The following is a 27447-nucleotide window of genomic DNA, read 5'->3' as shown; positions in this document are numbered from 1 at the left end:
AAATGAACTAACAACAATAGGGGAATTTTAAGCCATTTTTAAATAATCCTCCTCTTTTTGAAATGGTTCATTCAGAAGTACTCATGCGATAAATCTCCTTTTATTTCAGATGAGGAAATACTGTTTGGCATTTGTCCTCACACATGGGGACACCTCTGCCCCCCGATTTCAGATTAACTAGCGCTTTATTAGGATTGCTGACAACATTATTTTTTGTTATGGAAAATTTTATAGACCACGAGGAAGACAGCATGATAACTAACATTTCAATTCCCCGAGCAGGGTATCGATTGGGTGTTGATAACGAAGCAGTGAGCGAGCTCCGCAGAAAAAATTACATTCTGAGATGTGAATTCTTGATTTCCCTGTTTTCCTCTCTGACTCGCACTCCGATATGATCCTGACTGACTGAGAGAATCGCTTATTCCATTTCCTCCCCCATCCGTGAAAATCAGGATTTTACAAAACATCAAGGCAAAAATTGGATCGCAGGAAAAAAAAATACACCTAGGTCGATAAACCACAGTGTGACTGTCCTTTTCATTTTCCTTGACACAAACAGTATAATTAGCTCTTACTCCAGCACATAATCATATATGTATGGTTGAATCAGAATGGTTATAAATGAGACTCTGACCATCCAGCTTGTTTGGGTTAGTAACAGATAAGTGATCCAAGGATCGCATCCAGGTGTTTCTTCTTGCTTCTCAGCTTCAATAACATGACTGGGTAACTGGTTCCAGACCCCTACTACTCTTTGTGTAAAGAAGGTGTCCTGTTCTCAGTTGCCACTGGTGCCTGCTGGTTCATGTTTCACTGGTGATTCTGAAGTTGGTTGCACGGTGTTGACTCTGTAAGTGCCTTTGGGTGTTTTAAAGACTTGAACTAGGCTGCCTCGTACTCTTCTCCGTTAACAACATTCCTTTAAGCCTTGACATCTGGTTGCTCTTCTCTTGACCAATCCTACAGCAGCAATGTCTTGCCATTACAAATGTTTTGTGTAATGTGGTGACCAAAACCACATTGCTATCCTTTAAATTTAAAGAGGCAGCAACGATATTAAAATTTGTCTATGTAAAATACAACGTCGAAACAGGACCCCCGATCCCACGGGCCTGAATTTGGCGTTGTTTTTTAGATCTCACCGCTAGGGCATTTTGTTTGTATTGAAAAGTTTGAAGTGTCATCCAAGCAGGCTGACACAAAGATATTTGAGGGCTGAGGGCAGGCAGATTACAGTATATTATGATCTATTATATCCATATACTGGAGGATAGTCTTATATCAAGATCAACAGCACACATGAGGCCAGTGATATATTTGCATCTTAATAACAGTAATGATAAATGGGCTGCAGCCACAGCTGGGATTAATCTAGTTACCTGGGTATTTTGACAGGATGTGTCTGATCATACCTGACAACTCCGTTAAGCTGCATCCTGGATCAGGAGGGAAATGTGCAGGGGGGGGGGGGTTCACATTTTCACACCCTCTTTCACTTTGACCTTTTCTCCGTCTCTCCTTCACTGTGTTTCTGTCTTACTCTCATAGCGTATCTTTACACAAGGGGTTGTAGGAGTAGTGAGCGTGCTGCCCAGCCATGCCGTACTTTACCTTCAGTCAAGAAACAGCTGGACAGGCTCCTCGGATCCAATACCCCCCTCTTGTTTGTAGCTGTTCCTTTTCTCCCAAGAGGAATCCACGCACCGCGCACATGAGTTTGGAAAACAGGCCCGCCCCGCTCTGGGGAGGTGGGAAACTATACGGCTCCAAGAGGCTATAAAAAGAACAGGCGGTCTTTCTGAAAATAGGTTAATCTACCATTTCTGCCGTGATGCCATGACATCATCTAGCCTGCCTGCTAGCTCTCCCCAGCAGAGCTCCTGCCGCACAGTGGAGATCTGAGCGCTGCTGGGGACAGAGGGGGGGAGGCTGTGACCCCCCAGGACAGGCTGAGTGAAAGCCAACCAAACCACCCCCCAGAGTGCCCATCACGCACCACGGCGATCGTCTCCCTCTCCGGCTGCCTTGAGAGCAGGCTGCTGGTTCATGGCACACACACACACACACAATAGCAGAGTCAGAGTTGCTGGTCTCGTAACTGTATGTTGGGAAGGTGTGAGGGAAAGTACTGCGCACACACACATATAAAATATCAGGAGCATCCCTGGTACTGTCCCTGTGATTCTGCTCTGAGAAGCAGCACAGTCCAGGGTCTCCAGTTTCCCCTGTCACAGTGCCAGAGGCATACTTTGCAGAATGAGGCCTTTTAACTGCGATATGAGAATCCAGTTATCAGGTATTTGGACAAGCATTCCACAGAAAAAAAGCAATTCACGTCTTACCACCTGTTAATTTGAAAGCCACTGCACACACTTATAATTATTATTCAGTTCATTGGCTTTTGTGTACTAAACAAGACCTGAGAGTGCTGCTTGAAATATTACAATTTTAATATTTCATTTTGCTTAGCTTTTGCGTTTCCCTTATTGGGTTATATATCTCGCAGCACTGCTATTGAATATGACCTGGTCAGGTACAGCAGGCCGGTTTGCTTCTAGAGATTCTCCAACAGGGGCATCAGTCCCAGATCTGCTGGTTCCAGGCCCTGTTCTGTCGCAGCAAAAGGACCAAGATCCACTGTTTTTTCTTTCTTTCTCAGATTTATGTTTACATCTCGGGAGTAAATTACTTTCTGACATTTAAATCACCCTCCCATCTTAAATCCTCTCCGGGCCCACATGTAAGCCTTTGAACCCTCTTTTGGGAGGACCCTCTTTTTAGAATCAGGTTGTTAATGTACCCCTCAACAACACCCCCACTTTTCAGACTGGGTTTGTTTCCTCTGTGGAGCCTTTACTGAATTGCATTAAGGTCATTTTTTCTAGGACATGTGCTGTAAATGTGCAAATATTGTATTACACTCCATCACGCTGGTTCCCAAGGCAAATATACATCTTAGCTTTAGTAGTGCATCATAACTCTTCATTTAACGTCCCGTATGCAGGCTTCACAGACATACAGATGGAGGTTTGTATGAATCTCTCAGATGTTGTTTTGGTTTTTCACTGAAGAGTAACAGAAGTCTCGCAAAACAAAATGTGTACTGAATTGTATTTTTCATGCAAGCTTTGAAAGCTTGTGCATTTCGATGATCCAGCCACACTGGATGGCCAGCAGGCTCCAGACAGTTCTTAAAGCTCGTGCAGTCATTGAGGTTTACAGGTGATGCCACAAGACACATCACCAGGTACAGTACAGGCTTGGTTAGGACAGTGAAGGAGCAGGCGTCAGGAAGTGTACAAACTGCAGGCCGTGCCTTTCCATCAATGTACGCAGAGATCAGGAGTTTGCGTTGTATTAAAAAAATAAATTTATTTTAAAACAAAAGAAATAGAAGCTTCCAGCCATAATCAACCCTTCTGGCTTCACCTTTCCATCCCACGCGATCTTGGCCAGCTGTCCAGGGGTCTGCACCCCAACTGGTCAGGGTACCAATCCTGCTGCTCAGGCTCGTCTGAGAACATTTCTCTCATCACATCCATGCTGAGAACCCTGGCAGTCAGTTGTATGCCACTACAAATTACTCCTGCATCAACGTGGATAGATTTCCAGGGTCAAATCGCTCCTAGATAAGCCTGGAAACAGTTTTCACATGTTTCATATTGCTACTGTCTTACTTCACAAACGTTGGTGTTACAACAGAACACATCCACCCACGCAATCCTGAGGCCTCGGGTTCGAGGTCATGCACGCATTTAATAATTGCCCTGCAGCGTAGTTGTATGTGTGTGTTACAGCACAAACCTGAGCAAGAGAAAAAAAGTACACAAGCAGATCTCCCACAGTGACTCCCTTCCGGCACACTGTCAAGTTTTTTTTTTTTTGGGGGGGGAATTGAAAGTCTTTGGGCGGGACTCAGCGATTTTCAGCAGGGGTGCACAGGAGTCACGAGCAGTCGAGAGAGGCCCTGAGCGTTTGTGCTGAGGCCCAGAGAGCAGCCCGTCTGGCCAACGTCTCACAAAGCCGAGGTTACAAGGACCCATGCGCTCAGCAAGAATTTCCGCACTTCAGATTAAGGGAAAAGTGCTGAACCAGACGTCTGACACAGGCTGCCGCAGAGCGCGATTCTTATCTGGAGTAAATAGCCGAGCAAAGGGTAGCTGCCAGGAAGAGGAGCACCCCAACTCTCTGGGAGCCCGACTCTTTAATTCCTGCTCGAGTGCCACTCACAGGCCCTGCACAGGAAGCGCGTGGGGCAGGCCTGCCCTGACCATCTTTCTCCAAGGCACGACTTTTACACCTGGTAACTCTCTCCCTCTCTCCTGCCAACCCCTCTCCCCCCGAGAAAAACAGAACAGAACTGGAGTTCCTCTGCAACCTCTTTTACAAGTTTTGTAAAATGAAAAATGTATAAATCGGACGTATTTTAGCCCCTTGGAGAAATGGTACTGTAGGTAGGCAGCAGGGCTGTAGAATGCTGGGAGTTTAAATAAAACAGACTTCTGCAGCCCCTCTCTGTATTTAGTAGACAGTCTATATTGTCAGATCCGAATTATTCAGCCTTTGTTCAGGGCCTGTCCGTGACATCGGTGTGTTCTTTACCGTATGTATTTACAGGAACGGCAAGCCATTGGGCTCATCCTGCCTGCCTGCCAGCTTGCAGCAGCTTAACACTCTGAGAATTCCCTGATCTGTATCGGCTTCAGCCAAGCGCCCAGGTCGGTCAGCTGCGTGCCCCCACAAGTTACTTTTCCTACAAATTACTGCGTCAACGTGGTCAAATTGTAACACATAAGACATCGCCGCCGTACTGTATTTCTGAACAAATCCTTTGGGAAAACACCCTGAAGTTTTTTGGGATGTTGTTTTTGGCGGGGTCTTCGAAGCTCCTCTCGGGTTTGAGCAGCCAATCTTTCCCCATCTGCATCAAGCCCTGTGCGCACCGTCAGGTACTGCGCAGCAAGGAGAGCAGCTGTCTCCATTGATTAGCGCTTTACAGCTCCCGGAGATCCCTGTGGGCAGGCTGTGGGGGAGGTCGCTGGAGGTCAGCTCGGGTGTGGAGAAGGTTAAACTGTGAGCCTTGTTGGATCGAGGGGAGGTCAAAAGGTCAGAGGACAGCTGAAACTCTGGCCGGCGGACAAGATCCAGCACAAAGATGCCATTGTAGGCAAATCTGCAGGAGACTTTAGATACGTGGAGATCGATTTATTTAGTTTTTCCTCTTTTTGTTATTTTTCATTAAAGGTTGCAGGGGCTGGGAGTCCCTTCTTCCATGCTGTTTTATTAAGGAGTTCAAATGTCACGGGGAATCGATGAACTCATCGACACACTGATGGCATCCCCGCTCCCTGCTACCTGAAAAATAATTGGAATAAACCGCAACATGCAAACATAAATGAATAGGAAGGAATGATAAATACAGACAACCAGGCCAATACATTTCAGCACAGCTTCCTCATTGCCCCCAGTCATGTTTTCAGCTTCACGGTGTTTGCGAAAAATGTACTAATCACAGATCCATAAAGAAGGGCCCGGCTTATGGCTCAGGCTGTAGTTTGCACACGTTTTTTTTCTGCTGGTGTGTGTTTGGTTAATAAGTCCATCTTTGATTTAGGATTCTGGTTTCACAGCACGTTGGCTGTGGCTCTCGCGACACAACGCCTTTTACTCTGCAGTAAAGCAATTTCCTTTAATAAAGACAAGTTTAAAACCGCTGGGCCAGGCTCATCCATTTCCGTAACAATAAATAATAATATTGACAATGCGCGACAGCTGACTGTATTTGATTGGACCCATCTGAAGTGAGACATCAGTGTTCTGGCGCTGCTGCTCTGAGATTTCTGAGTTTCTCAGAGTGGAAGAGCTAAATGGAGGAAAACAGAGCCAGTGTAGAAGACAGCTTCTGGTTTGGTACTGCAACAGTGTAGAGAAAGATCTCTCCTTATATAACCAGCAACACTGGGGGCACTGAGGCATTCAGTAACGGAAACCCAGTTGGAGCCACATACCAATCTGAAAATTATACAGCACTTAAAAGATAGATCCTTTTAACAGTAGACAGTTGTCCAGATTGAGGATTTAAAGCAAAATACTTTTTCAGATGTGTTCAGGAAAAATGGGGGTACCAGGGACTGACAGGCCTATTCCAAGACTGGTACATCGTGTCCAGCACCCCCAGCCGTCCGTCTCGCTCTCTACCTCCTGAGGACAGCTGTCAGCACGTTCCCAGCAGCAGCTCTTGATTTTCCTGGCTCTGGAATTAGTTTGTGTTAATGAACTGCTCCGCAAGTCAGTTACCGCAGCTAATTTGGCTGGGCATTTGGGGTATTGCCAGAGGACCTTCAGCCTCTCTCTGACTCAGGCCCGCCCCCTCCGCTGCTCAGACACGCCCCTCTCCGACTCTGACCCGCCCCCCTCTGCTGCCCAGGCCCGCCCCTCTCTGACTCAGATCCGCCCCCTCTGCTGATCAGGCCAGCCCCTTCTCATGCTAGGACCTGTCCCTGTCTGGAGAGCACTTCTCCTGCCTAGGAGCTTCCTCTATGACAGCAAATTTTGTGCATCATCGGAGAAGAGTGTTGTGCTATTCTTAAGCAAATTGGGAACAGAGCCCGGATTTGAAAGGTTTCCATAACATTCTTCTGTTGGGTGGGGTGAGAGTTTAGGTAAGGACATCTGTTAAAAAATACAAGAATCTGAAAACTGGAGATGTCAAAGGGTGTTCTAAAACAAGTGTGTCAGATGCTCAAGTAACAGCATGGCAGAAAAATAAATCCATTTTGTACCCCTCTGCAACAAAATGGTATTTCTTGATCATAGTTTGCAGAACCAAATATTGTGGATCTATTAATTTTTTAATCCCAGTCTGGACATTATTCTGCACAAATTGCTTGGTACACTGGGCAACCAACTGAATGCACAATGGAGGATTGAGATGCATTTGAGATGGACAGCTGAGATGCACACATTAACTACAGCAAACAGAATTAATAGATGTTATATCAAAGCATGTTGTAAGCGCTGGCTGACTTGCCAGATCTAACATGAGATGGGAGAAGAGTCCATGGAAAAGCAAGTAGGGTTTCCCAGCAGTGTCCTAAGGTCTCCTAGTGTTTGGACCGTCATTTTGTAGGCTGGAAAAAAGCCAGATTCTGATGAACGCAAAGGACGTGCAGGTCCGCAGGGTGTGTTGAGTTCACTGATGTAGCCATGAACCAAACTGTTCAAACACTTGAAGATGGGTTTCAGATTTCTGAACACTCTGCAACTTGTGGCGGGCTGTGGGGAGTTGTGAGGGTGCCTGACAGCTCGGTCCGTGTGAGGAGCTCTGGCCCCACTGTAACCTCTCTCACTGTGTCATTTTTTTTGCAGGCTGTGCTTTCCTCACATACTGCGCCAGGGAATCAGCGATCAAAGCCCAGAACGCTCTCCACGAACAGAAAACACTGCCAGGGGTAAGTCAGGACTCTTACTCACTCTCTTTGGGCGAGATGTGTCCAGGGGTTTGTACTGGGGGCAAAGCCTTCTTCACTCGTCCTGAAGGGAACTCCTTCACCAACATCACAAACAGAACAATAAATATAATTGATGGTGTCGTCCGTATGAGCAAACAAACATGTTAGTTCCAGGGGTCCTGTGCACATCCGAGACATGCAGAACACCTCTACGGCAATATTACTCAGCTTTGAACTCCTGTGTGGAAAAAGTGTTTTGGTGCCCATGTGACCCAGTGTCTAAAACAAAAGAGCAAAAACATCCTAAACTGCTTTTGTTTCTACTGAAAGCCACTTAGGAGCAGAATGCTTGTGCAAAGAAAGACTCTGAGCTCCCAAGTGCTGGCTGGTCTGAGATACAGCATCACAAAACCATAACCGAATAATAGCTCTGGATATTATCCTTTTTTTTGCTATTTCGAACCCGCAATTGCTGGATGATAGAGCTGCACTTGGACAGGTTGAGCCATTTGGGAGGAGCTTTTACTTGCTATGTTTGCAGAAGCCAACAGCATGTACACGAAAAGTGCATCCTTTTCAGGGCGGTTGTGCATCTAAAACTAAGAACAGGGGGCACTTCCTTACCCAAAGGGTGGTGGGAGAGTGGGACAAGCTGCCCCGTCATGCAGATGAAGCCGACACCCTGGCTTCTTTCAGGAAGCGACAGCATGAGATTCCTGGATCAATTGGCTCACAACTAACCAATTACCAAATGGGCTAGATGGGCAGAATGGCTTCCTTTTGTGTGTAACCTTTCTTACGCTCCTATGAAAGGGACTGGAACTGGAAATGTAAACTGCCTGTACAGTTTCCCAACTGTACGTGACTATTAATCACATTTCTGCAATGAATGCATATATAGATCGTCATGCATATTTAATTTTATTTATAAACTACCTGATTTTTGATCTTACATTTTTAAAATGATTTTTTTAAAAGAGATATGTCTCCCCGAGGGTCTGCTGTGCTCTGTGCAGGTTGCAGTACAGCGTGGTCTGGAAAAAGCAGCAGTTGTGGGTTCAGGCAGCACAGGGAGGCTTTCTAGCAAGTTTAAAAGAGAGCAGCGCCGCACTGAACCAATTTCTCTGAAATAAGACAAAGGAGGATTAGCTGAGCCAAAAGGCACATGTTTCACATTAATGATGCAAATGGCATCCCAGCGACTTTGAAATTTCTGCCTGTTTCTTGAAAAATAAGTTGTTTCTTTTATCCTTCAATTTTACCCAAGCTTACGGGGTTTTTTCCCCTAGAGGAAAGAGCTTTTTGAATGGAAAAAAAAATTGTAATGTTCTTTGAAAGAATGCCAAGGGATCTGTTCGTGATAGATTGTTGCTGTGTTCAGCTGTGCGATTTTAAAACTGGACGTCTGTGAAAGTGCAGTGGAGCCCCAGGGAAGCTCTTCCCTCCCTTCTCCAGCCCGGTACTGCGCTGGGAACCCACCTGACGGGGATACAGTGCTTTACGAGCAGGTGTGCATATGCATTTTAACAACGGGTGTGAAACTCGGTTATCGCTCTTGGCTGGCTCGCTCTGGTCTCTTGTCCACTGCCCTGTGCTACAAGTAACTCTGGTGGGGTGGCCACACTGAGGCAGGACAGCTACCAGGGCCAGAGGGCAGGCTGGGATTGTCACGGTCTCCTGCCCAGCCCCCAAAACACAGGGGACTCTGGATGAGGGGTGAAACGGATTTGGGTTCGAATTTTCCACGTGAAATTGTACAGAAACAACTGGGGTTATATTTCTCCTTTTAGTTTATATGGTTTGTTCGCTACTGTGGGTTTTGTCTTTACACACTTGAGATATAGAGCTGCCCGAGAATGTGACGGTATGCCTGAGGATTTCTGTGCAGCACTGCCAGCTCTCCAGGAGAGCTGGGAGAACAGTTATCCCCCATCACCCGAGGGAACAGAAGCAGGGTTTTATTTAGACTCTTACTTCCGGCGCCTCGACTTCTTCTTTGCCCATGACAAGGGAGGCGATAGACAGGCAGACAAAAGCAGGTATAGATAGGTAGGCCGAATCGTCTTCTTCGCTTCTAAATCAGCCCTGCTAGACCGCACAGAGAGACGAGAGGAACAAAGGGTTTTGTCTGCGCTGTCAATACAAACTGCTGGCTTTGTGTTCTGGATGATGGAGGTTTATTTGAGGCGTGAGGAGCTGGCTGTGCTCTGCCGCCCCATTGTTGGAAACACTTTCACCAGAGTAACAGCCTCTCGCATCCAGGCTCCCCTAAATCTTTCACAAACGACCCCTGTTGCTCTCTGCTGACGGTAAGTAGATATGCCAGTTGTTTGTTTGCAAAATACTGCTTGATATGCAGTTTGCCAGAGGCTACAGTGTAATTAATGTAAACTAGGATTCCCCAGGAGAGGAGTTATGAGTTATTAACGGCTGCGTTTTGTCATTAACTCTTTCCCTGCTGCCGGCTGCAGAAAACAAACTAGGAAGGGCGATGCTTTTATCCTGGAGAGACATTTTGATTTCTTTATCTCCTTGCTGTGGGAAATTATATTGCTAACCCTGGACAGGCAGTTACAATAACCATGAGGATCAGCAGGCAATCTGCACTCCTAGTACTCTGCGGAACAATACCACAGTAAACACAGGGCACCAAACTGTGCCCGAAAATCAACATGTTCACATGATTCACTTGTTATCACCAGGCTCTGTTCTCCATAGGGGCGTATTCATTTAAGTGCTGCTGATTATGGCCCAAGATAATGTTAGCTGTGGTCAAGACAGGCACACCATGACTGCTCTTGTGTGTATTTGGAGGCACAGTGTGCTCTGTGCTCTGTAGAGGGGTAAATGCATTGTAATGGCCTCTGTGCCATGAGCTAGGGAGTGGGCCGCCATTTCCCAGCAAGCCATGCCACCACCGCGTCTGGCCTGGGGGGGGAGTTGGAGGTGCTACGTGTTGGTGAAGGCGCCCGCCAAGTGAGAGAAGGGGTGCATCCCGGACTGAAAACAGGCACAGAGCCTTGAGTGGTCAGCTGCCAACCTCTCCGGCCCAGCAGGGCTGGCCAAGCTGGTCGCCCGAGTTCCTTCAAGGACCGCCCGATCAATAAGCCGCGGAAAACGAGCGAGGTGGTTTGAGTAGCATCGTCCGTGACGTCTCTTGGCTTGAGTGGTCGGGCAGAATGTCAGCAGGGTGGCAGTGGTGTAGTTCTGACATGGCATGGTCAGCTGTTGGCTACTGGGAGGGAGGATTTCCAAACAGGGCCCTGGGTTCTGTTCCAGCTGCTCATATTAGCAATGTGACAGGCTGCCATATTCCACTCTGCAGAGCACAGCAGATGAGGCTGCAGGAAGCATAAGACATTAGTGACTCATTCCCTTCAAAGTAGCTCACCCCTACGTCTCCAATGCCATTCTCCCCCCATCCAACCCCAGCACACATCTCACACGTTAAAGGTACAGTAATGCAGTCAGGCTGTCTGATTGCATCTCCACAGGTGAGATCTACAGGAAACATACAGCAGAGTAGAATGGCTTTGCCGTGTTTCCTTCGAATCAGACAAACGCAAATAACTAACGAGAAATTAACACACACAGTGCCTGGGTAAACGCCGCAGGCTCTGTTTTTCCAGCATACTTTCCCCTCCAGCATTTAATGTTTGTTGCCTCCGAAGTCCCGGCCATAAGAGTGAAGCACAGCCAGTCATGCTGAAACACAGGCAAGTGTGCCGACAGATCTCCTCTTGAACCAAGGCAAGAGGTCAAAGGTTAACAGAGCTGGCCCTGGTTGCTCAAAAATTCAGACTAGCGTATGGAGTTCAAGGCAGTCTTCAGCATTCTTCAGGAAAGGGAAAGGGAAAACCAGAGGGAAATATAATCACAGGCTTTTTCTGCAACTAGCCATAGCACAGTGGTCCTGAAGACCTGAAGTCTCTACGTCCACAATGCAACCAGAAGTAGACACTGCTCTATACTCACAGGGTCACACATACTGTCCACACCCACTCACAGACACTCACTGTACTCTGGTCCTCGTGGCAATGTCCTACTGACTCCTGTTCTTCCTACATTTACGGCTCCACCCACCCCTGAACATGAAACTCCACACAGCGTGGAAACAGACCTGAAACAAATAGCTGCATGACTTGGGGATTGGATAAATGACATCATGTGCCCTTTTGTTTGGATTAGTGTGTGAGATGGTCTAAGATTGCTGCATCCCCAAATTGACAAGGGGTTATGCTTGAGCATGTTTGACAGATGTAAATGAATTCTCTAGCAAAGAACCTTATTTGTGTCTTGCCCTGGGCCGCAAAGAGAAGTCAGCCTGAAGCTACAGAGCTGGTGGGGTACCCCAATGATTGAGCTACCCCTAATTTCCAAGCACCCCGTTCAACAAGCTCGGTCTGAACACTGTACCCAAGTAGATAAAAAGGCACCGCAGAGGAGCCAAACGACTGAAGAAGTTTTTTTACCAGAGCTGGGGGTGGTGGAGTGCTGGTGATTCAGCTACAGGGGCTTGTTAGAATTACGCCCAAGGGGAACAGTGGGGTACAGCCCTGAAGGTGGGGGGCGTGAGTCAGTGATGTAATTGAGCATAATTGTCGTGGAGTGACTCCCTCAGGGATGGCTGTTTTGATATCCTTAAGGCATGCTAGAGAGCAGTCGTGAGGAAAAAGCACACCGGAGCTCAGAATCTTAAATCTAGCGAGGTAGCTGATAGGGCGGTAATGCTATTTCAGCTTTCTTCGAAATCTGTCCATAAGATCTATAACGTGCTGAATGGAGCTGTGCTTCAATATTTCATCCTCTTCCTTCTAATCACCACACCACACCATAGTAATCAGTAATCTGACTTTCCTTTTTTTATCATTTTCCACATCTCCGACAATACAGTGCCTCCTGAGCCCGCAGTGCTGTCCATTAATTAACACCGCCGAGCTGCTCCAGTCGTAGCCTTCCAGACAGCGGGACGGCCTCGAGAACGAACCCGATTTACCGCGGTTTATTACAGTGTCGGCCGCGACGGCGCCCTAGGTGCGAAACGTTGCCTTTTGACTTCCTGTGACGAATCGCCGAGACGGGAGGGCAGTTCCTTGTTTCTGACTCCGGATTGCAGGGCGCTCGTGGGCTCATCATATCGTCGTGACCCGTACCCCTTCTTGATCCCCGGGAGCCCCAGTAATCAGGCCAGAACAATGAAAGGGGAGGCAGGCCTGCAGGGGGGCGGAGGGGAGTTTTTGTTGGGGGTGCTGGGGGGGGTGGAGGGGTGCCTGGTTTTCAGCGCCTTGTGGGAAACGCAGAGAGAGAGCTGTGCTCTTGCCAGAACTACAGTGGCCAGAAGCCGAGCCACCGAGTCCCAGAAAAGCAACAACAGTGCGCTACACACGACGGGGCTCCTCTGGGAGCGAACTCCCAGACACTCCCATCGTGCCCGCCGAAAATAGGCGGATATAAATAGCCGCAGCTGGCTGCAGCAGCCGGAGTCGCCGCCGGACTCAGACTAATCACTGCTCTCCCCGAAGGCGTCTTCTTGTTCGCCTGTGAGGCGTTTAGCGCCGAGGCTCGTGGGCGCCTGCCTTTCCGTTATTTTTCTCCACTCCCGCCCCTCCTCCCCGCTCAACTCTCCTGACGGTCCCGAGGCCGGGCCCTCTGAGCCCTGCAGGACGCCAGGAGGGGACAGCCAGGCAGAACCCTCTGCCCCCCAGTGTTGTATGCAAGAGGATTCCAGCTCTCCCTGCCCGTCCCCAGCTAGGCAAAGCCATCTCATTGTGGACACAAGTAGGAAAGCCAGGTACCATGCTCAGGCGTTGTAAGGCCGCTGTAAATCCCAGGGACTCCTCAGGCTCAGCGGCCACAGTTTTGTCAAGCTCGCCTTTAAGAAACGCATCGAGGGATGCGGTCCTTAGTCACAGGGGGATGATGACTCTCAGATGTTCTAATGGAGGAATGGCGTTGGCAGCGCTCACGTGTTGTTTGCTTCAGTCTGAGCCCCGGTGCTGTCCAGCGAAGCAGGCGCTGGCGCATGTTGGGACGCGGGGGTGGGGGGTGGCACTCCACACAGCAGCAATGCAGGAGAAGGATTCAGATACAGGTCAGCACTGGGCCTCAGTGCAGGGATGAGGAACTGCCCGGGCTCCAGCCCCACAGCTCCCACAGACACCCTTGCCTCCTCCGCTGTGCATAGATGGAGACCTTGGCCCTGGCGATACACAGGAAACGCGACTGAGCAGGAAAGACGATGAAGTGCTAGAGAAAGCCGTGCACCAGACAAGAGGGATGATCCAGGGCTGAACATGTGTGATTCATTGCTCTCGGAGAATTAGGAAATGTCTTTCTTTAGGTGCACAGCTTCCTAGCTGCCACGGCACTGTTTCCGCACAGCGCAGTTTTAAATATTTATTGGTAAAGCTTCAGAGCCTGAGATGTAATGAAGTCACGGACTCCCTGAAATAAAACTATGCATTGCTAAAATAACCAAATAAGAGACCTGCCTGCCTGGCTCTTAATATTGAGTGTGCTATTTTATTTTCTGGGGTGCCGGCTAAAAAAGAAATGAATTATTAATGCACATTATTTTTATCCTCTTTAACCTATTTCCTGTTATGGCTGGAGACTGCCCCGGTGTCTGTGGAATAGAGTCACATGACGGCACGATCTGGGTTATCTCATCCAAGCGCTGACACTGAGTGTGTCAAGCCAGTGTACCCCAGAACTCCACACCTCTGGCCAGAGCATCCAGCCCGCCCAGCAAGCAACACCCCACTTTTGGGTGGCTTCTTTTGTCCCAGGAGGAGAAAGAAGGCTGTCTTACAATAAGGATTGTTCAAAGCAGTGCCTACCAGGAATGCCAATCTGTCCTCAAGCTAGACAGTTAAAGACTCGTACATAAAACCCAAACAGGGGTTTCAGGTGCTCCGTAGACCACGTTTCTGAGACTTACAAGCTGTCATGCTTCCCAAGCGTCACCTGAGAAAACGCCAATCCCGTCTGTAGCTCAACACCGCAGCTCTTGCAAGCAGTGGATGCCTCTGGTGAGAAGGTGTTTCAGGGCTGGTGGGCTGGAACCTTGATGTGTGACTGTCTGTGACAGGGGATCCCCTCAGACTGCACGCTGCTGTGGCAGGGAAGGCAACACGAATGGAGCTCCCACAAGTTCGCTGAGACACACCAGTCACCAGACTCTGCAGCGGAGGCGCCGACTTCCTCTGCTACCGCGTTTACCGCGGTTGGAGTTGTTAAGTCGTTTTGCTAAAGCGCGCTCAGCTGCATGGTGAGATAGAGAGAGAGAGATGAGTCATGCGGCCACATTGACACCTGGCGCCTCTATCTGTCCACCCTGTGCCTGGTCAGCTCAGAGTGGGGCAGGCAGGGCCCCCCGGGCTGAATCAGACAGATTTTCCACAGAGGACTGATCTACCTTAGATTCTAGTGGGCTCATCTGTAATGCCGATGTGGGTGGGAGGAGGCAGGAAGGTGACATTTCTCTGCAGGAATCAGACCTACTGCATTATCCTGCTGGCCTGGGGACCGGGATCAGGGCTTGACTGACCAACTGAAGAGGCCGACCCACAGCACGATTCACCCTGTAGCAGATCACACTGCAGTTTAATAATAATAATAATAATAATAATAATAATTGCTTACATTTATATAGTGCTTTTCTGGACACTCCACTCAGAGCTCTTTACAGGTAATGAGGATCCCCTCCACCACCACTGGTGTGTACCCCCACCTGGATGATGTGCTAGTCTGCTCCCCACACACCAGCTCTCAGTGGGGAGGAGAGCAGTGATGAAGCCAGTTCAGAGAGGGGGATTATTAGGAGGCCATGATGGGTAAGGGCCAGGGGGAAATTTGGCCAGGATGCCGGGGTTACACCCCTACTCTTTTCAGTTTGGGGTGAAGGACAGAGGAGAGGGGGTTGGGGGAGTGCTGGATAGTGAGGCTCTGGTAAGGCTGACCTAGATCATTAATGTGGACAGTGACTGGTATTCCTTTTGATGTTAGAAAGCACGCTTGCATTGCAAGTCAAAGCCATGCAAGGTTGCAGCAAGACTGCTCTCCACACTGCACGCAGTTACATATGGGCCTTCTCTACAGTGCGCTGGTACTGAGCACAATGCTTATCTCTCACTCCAAGCTCATGACGGTAGACTGCTTGGGACACTTTGTTAAACTAAAATCAGATTTTCCAGCTCAGTTCTTGAGGGGACGTCTGAGGTCAGGGGAAACCTGAAGCACGACATTTATCACATTGAAAATGCTAAACATACACCCTGAATGGCGTATAGTTAGAAGTTGAGGTACTGCAACACAGGGCTACTGCGCTTAGATCATATTATAACACACAGTTCACTGTACTGACACCAGTTGCTACCACACTCATTTGAATATTATGCTTCCGCTGTTTTTTTCCGCAACCTCCACAGAACCTGAGTCAGCTGGGTGTGAGATTGTTGCAGTCCGATATTTTGGAGGCTAGATAATTAAGAAAAACTTCATTAGACATAAAGGCGAGACATCTGAACCCGGCAGGAAACCCAGGATGAAAAAAAAAAAAAGGTTTGGTCTGAGAAAACAGGATTCAGCTGTCTGCTGGGACTTCAGTGCATTCAGCCTTCGAAAAAAAAAATCTGACCCTATTCTGGGCGCTCTGTGATGAAAGTTAAATTTTCGTAATTCATTTAAATGCACAGCCCTGTTTGCAAGCCAAATGCGTTTTAGATGAAATACATAAATGTTGCTTTTCAGATGGTGACAGTGGCACATTAAACCCTTTAAAATGCACTTTTGTGCACAAATATAGAGCAGTGGACTGCGGTGATTGTGGGTATCAGTATAATATGTCAAAGCGCACCTTAACGAGGCCCACCATTAACTGCATAGAAAACAGCTTTAGAAAACATGGAAAAGATGAGTCTTAAAAACAAGAGCAACGAGCCTCGCAGATTTCCCTGCAGTCTGATGCTTTTCTTGTTCCTCATTCTTATGTGCTTAACACACATCTTCAAGCAAGGCAACTCACAATGTGCACAAGGTTTAAATAAAGAGTAAGCGAAACAGATGTGATAACGTGATAAGGTACAAAGTGGCAGTAAGGCGTAGCATGATACCGTTAAACGTACAATGTTTTGTGGCACACAAAACTAAAACGAATAGTTCTCTATTATCCAAAATCTGGTGATAGTGTAATACTGGATGTTTGGATTATCAGGGTCCACCCCAGTCTACAAGTGCAAAGCAAAGAAGGCCGAGGGAAAGAATACTATATAGTGTGTTGTAACCAGGCTGTATGAAGATGCTGGTCATGGACTATAAGAAACTATAAGGAAGCAGAGAAGATTCACCTCTGTCTTTCTAAAGGCCGCCTTGCGGTATCAGATATGGAAATGAACAGGGGGCTCTCAGCAGAATGCAGCTAAGACGATGTGCAGTGGGCAAGGTAACGAGCAATAAACAGACAAAAAGAAATAGGGTGATGCCCCCCCCCCCTCCTCCCCCCTCTCAGTACTGCCCTGGATTGTGCTCGTCTCACATCACACCCTGCTGCTAATGGGCTCTCCGTCCGGTCTCCACGGCAACACGGCCCAGCAGCAGCAGGAGCGAGCCCGAGGGGGCGTGGTGAGCAGGACAACGTGCAGGAGTAGTCACTGGGGCGGACTACCTGTCCCCACCCCCGCCCCAGCCTCCCCTGACGCTCCGGGAGGAAGCTCTGCCCCCCCCGTGTGCACAGGCTGTGCTCTCAGAAAGAGGCAGACGTCCCCTGTCAGGCTGGACGCACACGCTTGGAGACCCTCGTGATGCATCTCCACGCTGAGTGCTTTCACACCTCTGTTATTTTATAGATCAGCCATCAGCTGCATTCCTTTTTCAGCCCCTCAGTGTCCTCACATATACTCTAGGTCTCAGGCTTGAGCCTCTGCTTTTGTTGCCCAGAAATATCTGCAGAATTGCTACCGCACGCAGGAGCAAAGGAAATGAAACCCGCTCACCTCATAGGCTCGGGTGCTGGCAAACTCCAGGCTGGGTCTATAACCAGCAGCTTCGGCTCCACACGGGAGCCACGATGGCGCGGAGACGAGATCGAGATCAGGGAACGTTTCTGTAAGGCGTAGTAAGAAGTGGAGCTCAGCAGGTCACTGCTGAGTGGAAACCGTGGAGCGGTCACACTGCAGTGGAGTAAATGCCAGGAGAGGTTTGGTGAGGGTGGCACAGTAAATAAGTCAGGAAAGTATGAGAAAGAATATGGTCAAAACGAACAAGCAGAGTCTGCGACAGTAGGATTCAGACGGGACACAGCCTTGCGATTTGTAAAGAGTTTGTTGGGGGGTGAACGGTAAGAGTGACTGGACCCTCAGGGCTTCCTGTGGTGACACTCGCCAACTGACCAGCTGACCAGCTGACCAGACACTTTGCCTTCGCTGGAGAAGCTCCAGAGAGGTGCTGACACGCCCCCCCGCCTCCACCTCTATCTAAAACACATCGTAGCCAGATTGACCCCCACACAGGTGTACCTACACCGAACAGCTCCGCGGTTTTGACACACTGCTTCTGGACGGGTGCAGCTGTTTTGTTTTATAAAAAGACAGACACAGGTGCGTGACCTCTGGAGACACAGCCACATGGGTTTCACCACAAAGATGACATTTCCACACAGCAATGAGTCTTTTGCATTACCAGCCTCCAGGGCCACATGAAAGGGCCGCTCCACACTCAGGGATGGGGGCTTTGATGATCCAAATGAAAAGCAAAGGGCCTTCAGGGACCACCTGCCGAAGATCCTATTTGCACTGTCGGCACGGCATCTCAGATGTCCCAGGTATTAACGGAGCAGGAACTACAGTATCTACTATGTAAGAAAAGACATTGTGAAGCAGTTTTAATGAAGAAGGTAGAAAAATACTATCGTGCAGGGGAACACAGGCCAAGCAAAAAAGCATGTAGGAAACAATGCCCCTACTGGATGTCTGTACCTGTTCACTAGTAATCACTAGTAATTACTAGTAATTAATGATCCATTTGGAAAGATTTGGGACAAATGTTGTTTATGATCATTTAATAATTTACTCCTCCAAGCTCAGGCTGGAATCGCCAGCTGTGATCCTCGAGTGCTTTGGCACTGTCGTTTTAAGTGACCTCTGAGCTACTTCACTGAACAAATCGCCAAGGGTTAAAAAACTCTCCAAGTCTTTAGAATGTGTTGATTTAAGGATGGTCCATGAACTCTGGGCTGGGACTCTCCGGGGTCAGGATTGGACTCACCCTAGTTCAGAGTGTGATTCAAATATCTAAAGAAAAGAAAATGTATCCTACAAGTAAATATCTTGCAAGTAAATCAGGAACACAGTCGACATACAATGGCTCAGGGATTAAGGGAATTTCCTGCATTTCTATCTGCTGCACCTCTGACTGACGCAGTGGTCCAGGAGAGACCCTGTGTCTTCTGGGCTTCATCCCAGCTGAGCTCTGTATGACTTAATTGGATCAACCGGTTGTTTAATTAGGGGCAGTAACCCTGCTTTTCAAATCTCCCTCACTGACCATTTAAAGCTGCTTTAAAACATGACCATTGACTGCAGCTTCACAGGATAAGGGCATAACCCTGATCACACAGATACGGAGGGCATTGACTACGAGCTTCCTAAGGCCATTACTGCCACATCAGTGGCACTTAGATTACTTGGTATGTTACGTTTAAAGGTAGTTTTTTATATACTCAAGCAGTTTGTTTATTTTCCATCCATCCATTGTCTAACTCCTTCATCGGGGCCAGAGTCTATCCCAGCAAGCAACAGCAGCAAGGTGGGGTACACCCTGGGCAGGACACCAGTCCATCGCAGGGCACACACAGCCTACAGACACACACACACACTCATGCCAGGGCTAGTTTTCTCAGAATTCAATTAACTTTACTCTTTGTTTTTGGACTGGGGGGAGGAAACCCATGCAAACACAGGAGGAGAACATACAAACTCTACACAGACAGCACCCCAGGAATTGAACCCAGGACCCCAGAGCTGCAAGGAGAGTGTATTGTTCAGAGGTAGATTTGCTGTTCTCTTCCGGTTGCCGTCTATGAGGTGCGAAGCGCGTTGCGTTATTAGACTGGTGCGCAGCCCTGTGTGCCTTACAGACGCTGCCCTGCGACAGGTGGGAGTGCAGGAGGTACAGGGAGAAAACACAAGAGGAGGAGGAGGATCATGGGACAGCGGGGGCCAGGGGATTATGGGATGAAAAAAGAGTGGCGGGGAGTGAGTGAGAAGTGGGTCACGATACACCAGGACTCGTGAGCGTGAGAGCCTGTATTTGCCTGCCTGGGCTTCTGGGTGCTGTTACAGAAACACAGCTGCAGTCTGCACATTCCAGATGCTTATTGTTTGTTGGTGAATACGGCTGCTTTTGAACAATAAGATCATGGGAGATATATCATGCACTAGAGTCCCTGGTGCTTTTTTGTAGCCTATGCGATTAGAATATAGATTTATATAGAAATGGATGAACAGAGAAATACTGTTTTGTTATCTTGACGTGCAGCAAGTGGAATTAGGCAGGAGGTCAGGGAGACTGGAAATTGTTAAAATGATTGTTCACGATACCCTGCATTGGGGGGGAGATCAAGTCCAAGGCTGGCTGCCTCACATACAAGCAGGAAGTTCTGAGGTGTCTCTTTAACAGCATTTGCTCTGAGCCAGAGGGAGCTGCTCTGACGTGCGTAAAGAAAGCAGAACCAGTGATTCCTCGGGTCAGGGCCTGGATTCATGTAACACTTCAGGAAAAAAAAAACACAACAGACCCCAGCGAGACAGCATCCCCGCCAGTGTGTGAAGAAGCAGGCGCCGTGTGACTCTGCGGCTCTCACCAGCCCACACGCTCCCACGTCAGGGGGGTATATTTAGCAGGAAGCCCTGTCAGTCTCATGGCGCTGCGGTCAGAGGGGTGGCGGGGTCCGGCAGCGGGGTCCCTGTGGGGGCGGGTACGGGTTCGAGAAGCACCCTGGGACTGCGTTCAGAGCGGGGGGGTTAACTCAAGCGCCCGCGCGCGAGTCCGGGCCGTGCCCCTGTAAGTCAAGGTTCCGCGGTTTGTGAGACTGTCGAGTCATCGGCTTCGCGCGCTCGGCAAACACTTCTGTACAGCTTTGTCGTGTCTCTTCGGTCTTAAGTCTAGGACGGGCTCGCTCTGCGTGTTTCTAGCGCATCTCTGATTTTCTCCTGCTACCTGCAGTCTAGCAGCGTGTGGGTGCTTCCTGTCTGGAACACAGCAGGACATTTTGTGAGGCCGTCCAGCGCGCGGTGATAAACAATGTCACGACACACACTGGAGCAGCGTCAGCTGGACAAAGACCTATTGTGGTCGATGTTATGGAGAAGACAAGTCCACAGTGTATGTACCATATGCAGTATCAAGCAGGGAGCTGTGTCAGCATGCGCAGGCTGCAGAGAAACAGGTGAATGTTTATTCCGTGCCCGAAAGAAAAGAGGCACAACGTTTCGGCTGCAGAGCCTTCTTCAGGTGTAAGTCGGCGTAAGTTCGGAGACGGTGACGTCATCGCCCTCCCTGGTCTCCTTTAGCTCATGCGGCTGGCTCCCTGTGGCGTCACGCCGGAGACCCGGGTTCGCGCCCCAGGCGTTGCGTGACGGTCACATCTCCGCAGCCGAAACGTCTCTCTTTCCTTCTCAAACTGGAATAAACCTTTACTTGTTCCTATACAGTATAATCGCAAACTGGTTTTTAAACAGCAGTGTACCTCCGAGTGAATGCACACGTGTTTAACGCCAGTGGCTGGATGTGTTTTACGATGAGCGGGCTCGGCTGGGACAGTCCCGCTGCCCGGGGATGCTCTGCAGGCGCGGCCGGGACGGTCGCTGTTCGCGGTGCTGAAACGCCAAGCGCACAGGCGCGGGTCTGTCGTGCATGCTAAACGCCTCCTTCTGCTTTGGGGTCTCTCAAGTGCGTCTCACGTGCATAAAGGCAGCAGCCAGGTCCTCTTAAGGAGGTGTTCCGCACCCTGCAACAACCCAGTATAGTGCAACCATCCCCCGAACGCCACGTATCTGTCTCTATAATCAATACAATCCCGAACGCACACCATCCATCTTAAATCGATCTACTCACTGAATTACTAAAGTTATGAAAAAATGCTGTCCCACATTTTTCCTTGGGCTGGGGGGGTCGATTGCGCTCACCGCCTCCGGGATGGAGAGAACTGCAGGGATATTTTCCCATGTACTATTCTGAGCCTGCTGTACCACTCCGATCTAACAGCCGCGCAGCTCATAGCTGTTGCGATCTGACAGGCCTGAAAAGGGCAGGCGGCTTTGGTCAGGCTATCGTAAGCACTAGTACGTCTGCCGGCCATTTTTGACTTAAGTCCCCCTTTCTGAAGGAAAGAGAAAAACCAGCCGTAATAACGTGGTTGAAGTTGCGGGAATCGTGTTTACTTCAGCGCAGTGTGATCGAAACGCTTCTGGAAAGCAAGTTACTCCATAGCTACAGGCTAAAACTGGAAGAGGGTTTGACACTCCGCACGCCTCCCCCTGACGCCGAGACTTGCTTCCCACCTGATAAATGGAGGGAGAGGTAATTGCGTGTATGGACTCATTTTTTTGTCTAATGCCCGGACAGCAACTGGTGTGTAATTACTTCATTCAATCTATACAGCCGAGATAGGCAATTTAACTCGCATGTACTGTGCGGGCACTAATAATAAAAAATAAACAACAATGATGTTCATTTTAACCTGAACGCCAAGCTTGTATATAAAGCCATCGCAGCTATCGTGCAGAACTCGCTCGCTTTTGTTGCGCTGTTTTTAAGGATTAATTGTGCAGCTACAGAATACGGTATCTCCTTTCTTCCTTCCTAAATCTCTCTTTCTCTCTGCTGCAGTTTTCCGGCACATCGAGCTTAAGGATCCAATAAATACATAAAAATAAAGGGGAACTGGGGATGATTTTACGCAAAACGACAGGATGCTGTTCTTATTTATACAGGCGACAGAGAGATATTTCAAAGGCGCGCCAGCCCGAGCGCGCTCCCTCCTCCTCCGTCCCCATCAAAGCGAGTTTTTCACTTTGCTCAGCGGCGGCCGGGTCTCCCGGGGCCGCGCGAGCGCTGAGGCGCCGCGGGCTTCCCCGCAGCCGGAGCGCGCGCCATCGACCAGCCGGGGCTCGCGCCCGGTCGATTCGATTCCATTCCATTCCGTTCATTTTTATATAGCGCCTTTCCCAACAAGGCTGCCCCCCCAAGGCCCTTAACAAAGCCGTGTGACAGTACAGAAAGAGAAAAAGCCAGAAGACAACGGAGGCGAGGGTCCAAAAACTCTCTCAGGAAGGAGAAAACAAAGACCTCTGGGGCTCCAAGGTCACCTGGCTGCCCAACCCCTCTAATAGAGGGGTATCGCTAAAAAATAAAGATGAAGAGGTATCGCTCCCCGGATATCGGGGTCCTGTCGGCCCGGGAGAAGGAGCCCCACTGCGACCCTTCTCGTTGTCTAGGAAACCGCGAGCGCCGACCTCGCGCCGTTGATATGTCGTGGTGACCTTTAACACCTCCAAGACCACCGAACCCCCCCCCTCCCGACACGCTCCGGACTACAGCGGCATCGCATTCCCGACCAGACTGGGGGGGGGGCGTACACGTACCCGTGCCTGCACGAGCATCTGCGAGATCGTTAACATGAGTATTCAGCCATGCAAGTTACAATTGTGGAGCCATTTCTTCATATTAAAAAAACAAAAACAAAACAACCCAAAACATACCCCAGGAGTTATTTTCCTAAAGCAGTTGGATCCGACAGCTGGATCAGGGGGAATGTGTGTTTAACATTTGCATTTTAACAACACGTATGTGCGCGCGGAACGAGCCTGTTTAGGAAAATGTCTGTCAGGCCTAGGAATTGCAGCCCAGTCGTTTTTGGTAGTCGGTGGCCGTGATATATCTGCTTGTCTGTACACAGGGCTGCTTTACATTTCCATACATTAGTGGTGCGGGTGTGGAATGCGATATGAACAGCCGAATACTGCCCACAGCTCCTAATAACCCGGCATTATTAAAATCTCTCCAGCCTGGGAAATAAAAAAAAAAGTCTCCTAACCGTTGCACTTTCTGCGATGTTATATATGTGAATATTTCTCCGCCGAGTAAACAGCACATCAGCCAGAATTATGCTAATTCCTCTACAGCGGGCGCTGGCGTTGTTTGCTAATGTGGTTTACACAGTATCCGTCCTCGGACCGCGGCCGGGCCGGTCTGAGCGCGTCGTTTTAAGCGTCTCGTTAAAAATAAAAACAACAACAACCAAACACCTGCATGAACGGAGCAGGTGAAAGAGTGGAAACGCGATGTACTGTGGGTGTAGACGCTGGCGGAACGAGCGGGTGCTGAGCCCCCACTCTCACGGGAGAGGAGGTCACCCCCGCCCCCCCCCCACTGTCCTGCGTGGAGGGGCTCCCACTCCACGTCCTTACAAAAACCCCGCCGTCGGCGTCAGTCCCGGAAAAGGCCTGACAAACGACGTCTCCAGCCGTTATGTGTCCATTACTTATTCAATATGGAGGTGCATTCACCTAAAATTAAAATCGCTTCATCCATTTTTACCCGTTTCTTCACTTTGCTTCGATTTACTTTCGCTTCCGTCCCCAGGAACGTCTTGCTACCGCGCACATCCTAAGACCGCCTCCGTCTAAAAAAAAACCCCGGTGATTTACAAAAAAAAAAAATCCTGCTCTTTAAGTAAGGTATTTGTAGGACCGAGATTCTGGTGCTGACAGCCGACTGTAAAACGATGCCTTGCGGTCTCGGTTTCTGTGTATTTTTCTTTCTCCTCTGTCAGTCTTACTGTCGCTAATGAGGACATAACTAACACTGAAATACACAAAGGGAAAATACAGCTGATTTGGCACAATACCTGTTTACGGTGCACCAGTCCTAGTAAGTTAGAGACTAAACTGGGGGATCCCCACTCCCGACCCGGAGCTCCACTGCCCCCTAAGTCTCTTCCAGCTCCCAGGAGCAGAACGATGTGCAACAGGGTGAAACTGGCCCAGCTAAAGCCTTAGTTGAACCCGTGCGCCTCTTCTGCCTGGGAAGAAGCTGTCTCTCACCTAAGAAGACAAAGAAAAGCTGCAGGAGTCCAGTCTCCGGGGCTTGGAGTTGGGATTTCCTGGGCTAGGATATTCACCCACAACGTCACTGCCCCCTCCACCTCAGTCGCAGGCTGGGGGGGGCATCCAGCTGGGACACAGCAGCATTTCCTTACAGCCCCCAAACCAGTTGGCAAGGTGTGTTTCACCCTGACAAAGACATATCCAAACTATTCTATTGCATTTCTGCTGGATTCCAGGAAATACCCTCCATGTTCCCAGTATGGCAGCACTACTCAACTCCAGGCCTTTCCAATCTGCTCTTGGTGCACCCCTCATCGTTGCTATATTGATCCTGCACTGAAGCAGTGGAATAATCAAGGAGCTGGTTGTAGCAGAATTCTGATATGGATCAGACCGGACACTTCTTTGTGTGGTATAGACGCAAACCATCACAGCCAGGACACCACACAGCCCGCTGGCACTCCAAGCCATTCCGTTAACTCAGCTGTGCTGCAACCAGCTCCGTTAATTATTTAACCGATAATTAACAGGGTCAATATAATGACAGAGCTGGTTGCACTGGGCTACTGCAGTTGTTTGAAAGGGAGCCGGTTTTGAGCGTTCCTGCTATAAAGCAACGTAATGAAACGTAACAGCTCTCTGCTAGAATGAAAAACAGGCCGAAGCGCGCATTTCGTCCCAGTACCGGCTGTGTGGTTTGAAGGCTGGGAGGTGCTGGTGTGGAGAGCAATGACTGGACCTCTTTCAGTGAAGATGAATGCCCTTTGCTTCATGGGCCTTAGTCCCGGAGGGCCACTAGCACCCAAGCTTTTTAGGTGTTCCCAGCTGGAAGCTTAAGATCACATTGGTCATGGTTAAAGAAGCCGACTGTGGGTTCGGATGACGGAGTGAACGGAACTCAGGCCTTGTAGTCCTTCAGGATCGGGGATGCGGCCCCCCACGGCAGAGATCTGGAGCGAAAGACCCTCAGGCCAAATCAAACCCTAGAGAGGAGCTCTGGGCTCTGCCTGTAATCGCCAACATGAAGCCGCTGGGAAGCCCAGGCAGGGCTCGCGAGGCGTTAAAAAGCGGGGCGACCCTCCAGATGTGAGGGGCGGCCCCTCGGCCCAGCGACAGGCCGGCGTCTGGCTGAGATTCGCTCCCTCCCGGGCGCCGGGGGGGGGATGCTGCAGCAGGGGAACAGCCAACGGCTTGTCTGGGCCGATCCCTACCCGGTAGCCCGGGAGATTCTGGAGGCGATCAGCTGCTGTGATGTTCCGCCGGCAGGCGCCACCCCTGCCTGAGCGCCACCAGGGCTCGAAGGGTGAAAGGTTAGCGTACTAACCCGCCCGGATTCCATTAACGCCGCTTGCTGAACTGCTCTCCTTTCCAGCAGATCTCGCCTCATTTTTCCACCAGCCTTCTGCCGAATGAGTGACAGCTTAATCAGAATTAATAGGGCGGCTGCATCACCCGCAGCCTGCCTGCTTCCTTGCCGCAATGTATAATTCATCTGTAATGTTGTAATGCAAAATTAATATTATTTAATAATACATTTGGTGCTGTATAGGTTAGATGGATTCACATTTAATTGGTGGGTCTTTAGTGTGGAATTGCATAGTAATTTATGGGACAGCTCCAAAAAAGAAGGGGGGGAGATGAGTGATGAAGCACCTCCAAGATCGTCAGGTTGACTGCTATTTTTTTTTTTTGGGGGGGGGGGTGTCTGCCGATTGGGAGGTTCAGAAGACGGCAAGAGCACCAGCTTTCCCACCCTCCTGCGCTTGCGGTTCTGTTTGGGAGCTGGTCTGGAAAACGTCGTCCGACGCAGGCGTCCTGCTTTCAGGAACGCTCTGCCTGCCTGGGCTCCTGTCAGTGGGTGAGCCCAGGAAACGGGGTCCGACTGGGATCTGCACCCCGGTTTGAGAAAGTGGGGAACAATAAAGGCAAGGGGCACCCCGCTCAGGAGATGTTTTTTCCCCGAGGGGAAAACAGGTCCCGAGATGCAAGCTGGGTTTCCGACAGGGTGGCAAACCTGACTCTGACGTTTCAAAGGAGGCGCTCATGTAACGAAACAGTTCTTTCTGGACCCCATGCGGACGACACAATCCGAAGTAGTGAGGATACACTGGGGAAAAAGTCATGCAGGAGACGGGAATGAAGACAGGGGGCGTGTCCTAGGTGGGCTGGTGTACGGGGAAGGTGTGGCCAAGGCAAACAATCCAAAGAATAAGTCCATAGGCGAATCCAAGATACGGGCAAAAGACCATGGCCAGGTGATCCATCCAAGACAAGGGATTTAAAAACAGGAACCGGGTCGGAACCGGCAAGGGGAACGGGAACAGACTTAGAAACTTAAAAACATAATGGAGCCTGGCGCAACCAGGTCCCGGGCTCGCACGATACGGAAATCAGACGCAGAGCCTCGATTGGCGACTGCGTCAGGCTTTTAAAGGGGGACAGGAAGGATTCTGGACCAAGGGACGGGTGCGGGGAATAAGGCAAACGAGGAAGAGCTGGAGCGCCCTTAAGAGGAGGGGTAGCGATCGTGACAGCTCAGGCCTACACACCTTAGTGCTCTAATCCTGCAGTGCCATGCACGGAGGAAAACTAAACTGGACCAGAGGTTAGAATTAATTGCATTAAAAAGAACACAAGTGTGCTTCGTTCCCCCCCCACCACGTTGGAAAGCCAGACCTCCCAGGCATGAAGAGCAGCAAACCAGTATTGTCTCAGTGCAGCACCTCAGTATCCAGGAACTGTTTCTTTTTCCACCAGCCCCCCCCGACTCACCCCTGCTGCCACCACCCCCTGGGTGCTGGTATTGTTTCCCTTGTGGAAATATTGAACTGTCACTCGTAGATCAATCGCCCCTGTCCTGGGCACCGATGGCTTTGTCTAATTATAAT

At 49.6% G+C, this 27447-nt stretch overlaps 1 protein-coding gene across 6 annotated transcripts in view; it reads left to right on the top strand.

Moving 5' to 3' along the window:
* Positions 1–27447, top strand: part of celf5a (cugbp, Elav-like family member 5a) — a 157678-nt gene that overhangs the window by 7855 nt on the left and 122376 nt on the right. For all 6 annotated transcript variants that reach the window (XM_088622208.1, XM_088622207.1, XM_088622211.1 and 3 more), the window contains exon 2: positions 7372–7454. In XM_088622208.1, coding sequence (XP_088478334.1) covers positions 7372–7454 — 83 coding nt within the window. The remainder of the gene's footprint in view (positions 1–7371; positions 7455–27447) is intronic.

This window comes from Lepisosteus platostomus, chromosome 27 (assembly GCF_059453375.1).
Source record: "Lepisosteus platostomus isolate fLepPlt1 chromosome 27, fLepPlt1.hap1, whole genome shotgun sequence".
NCBI classification, from domain to species: domain Eukaryota; kingdom Metazoa; phylum Chordata; class Actinopteri; order Semionotiformes; family Lepisosteidae; genus Lepisosteus; species Lepisosteus platostomus.
This window is presented reverse-complemented; position numbering and strand designations above follow the sequence as displayed.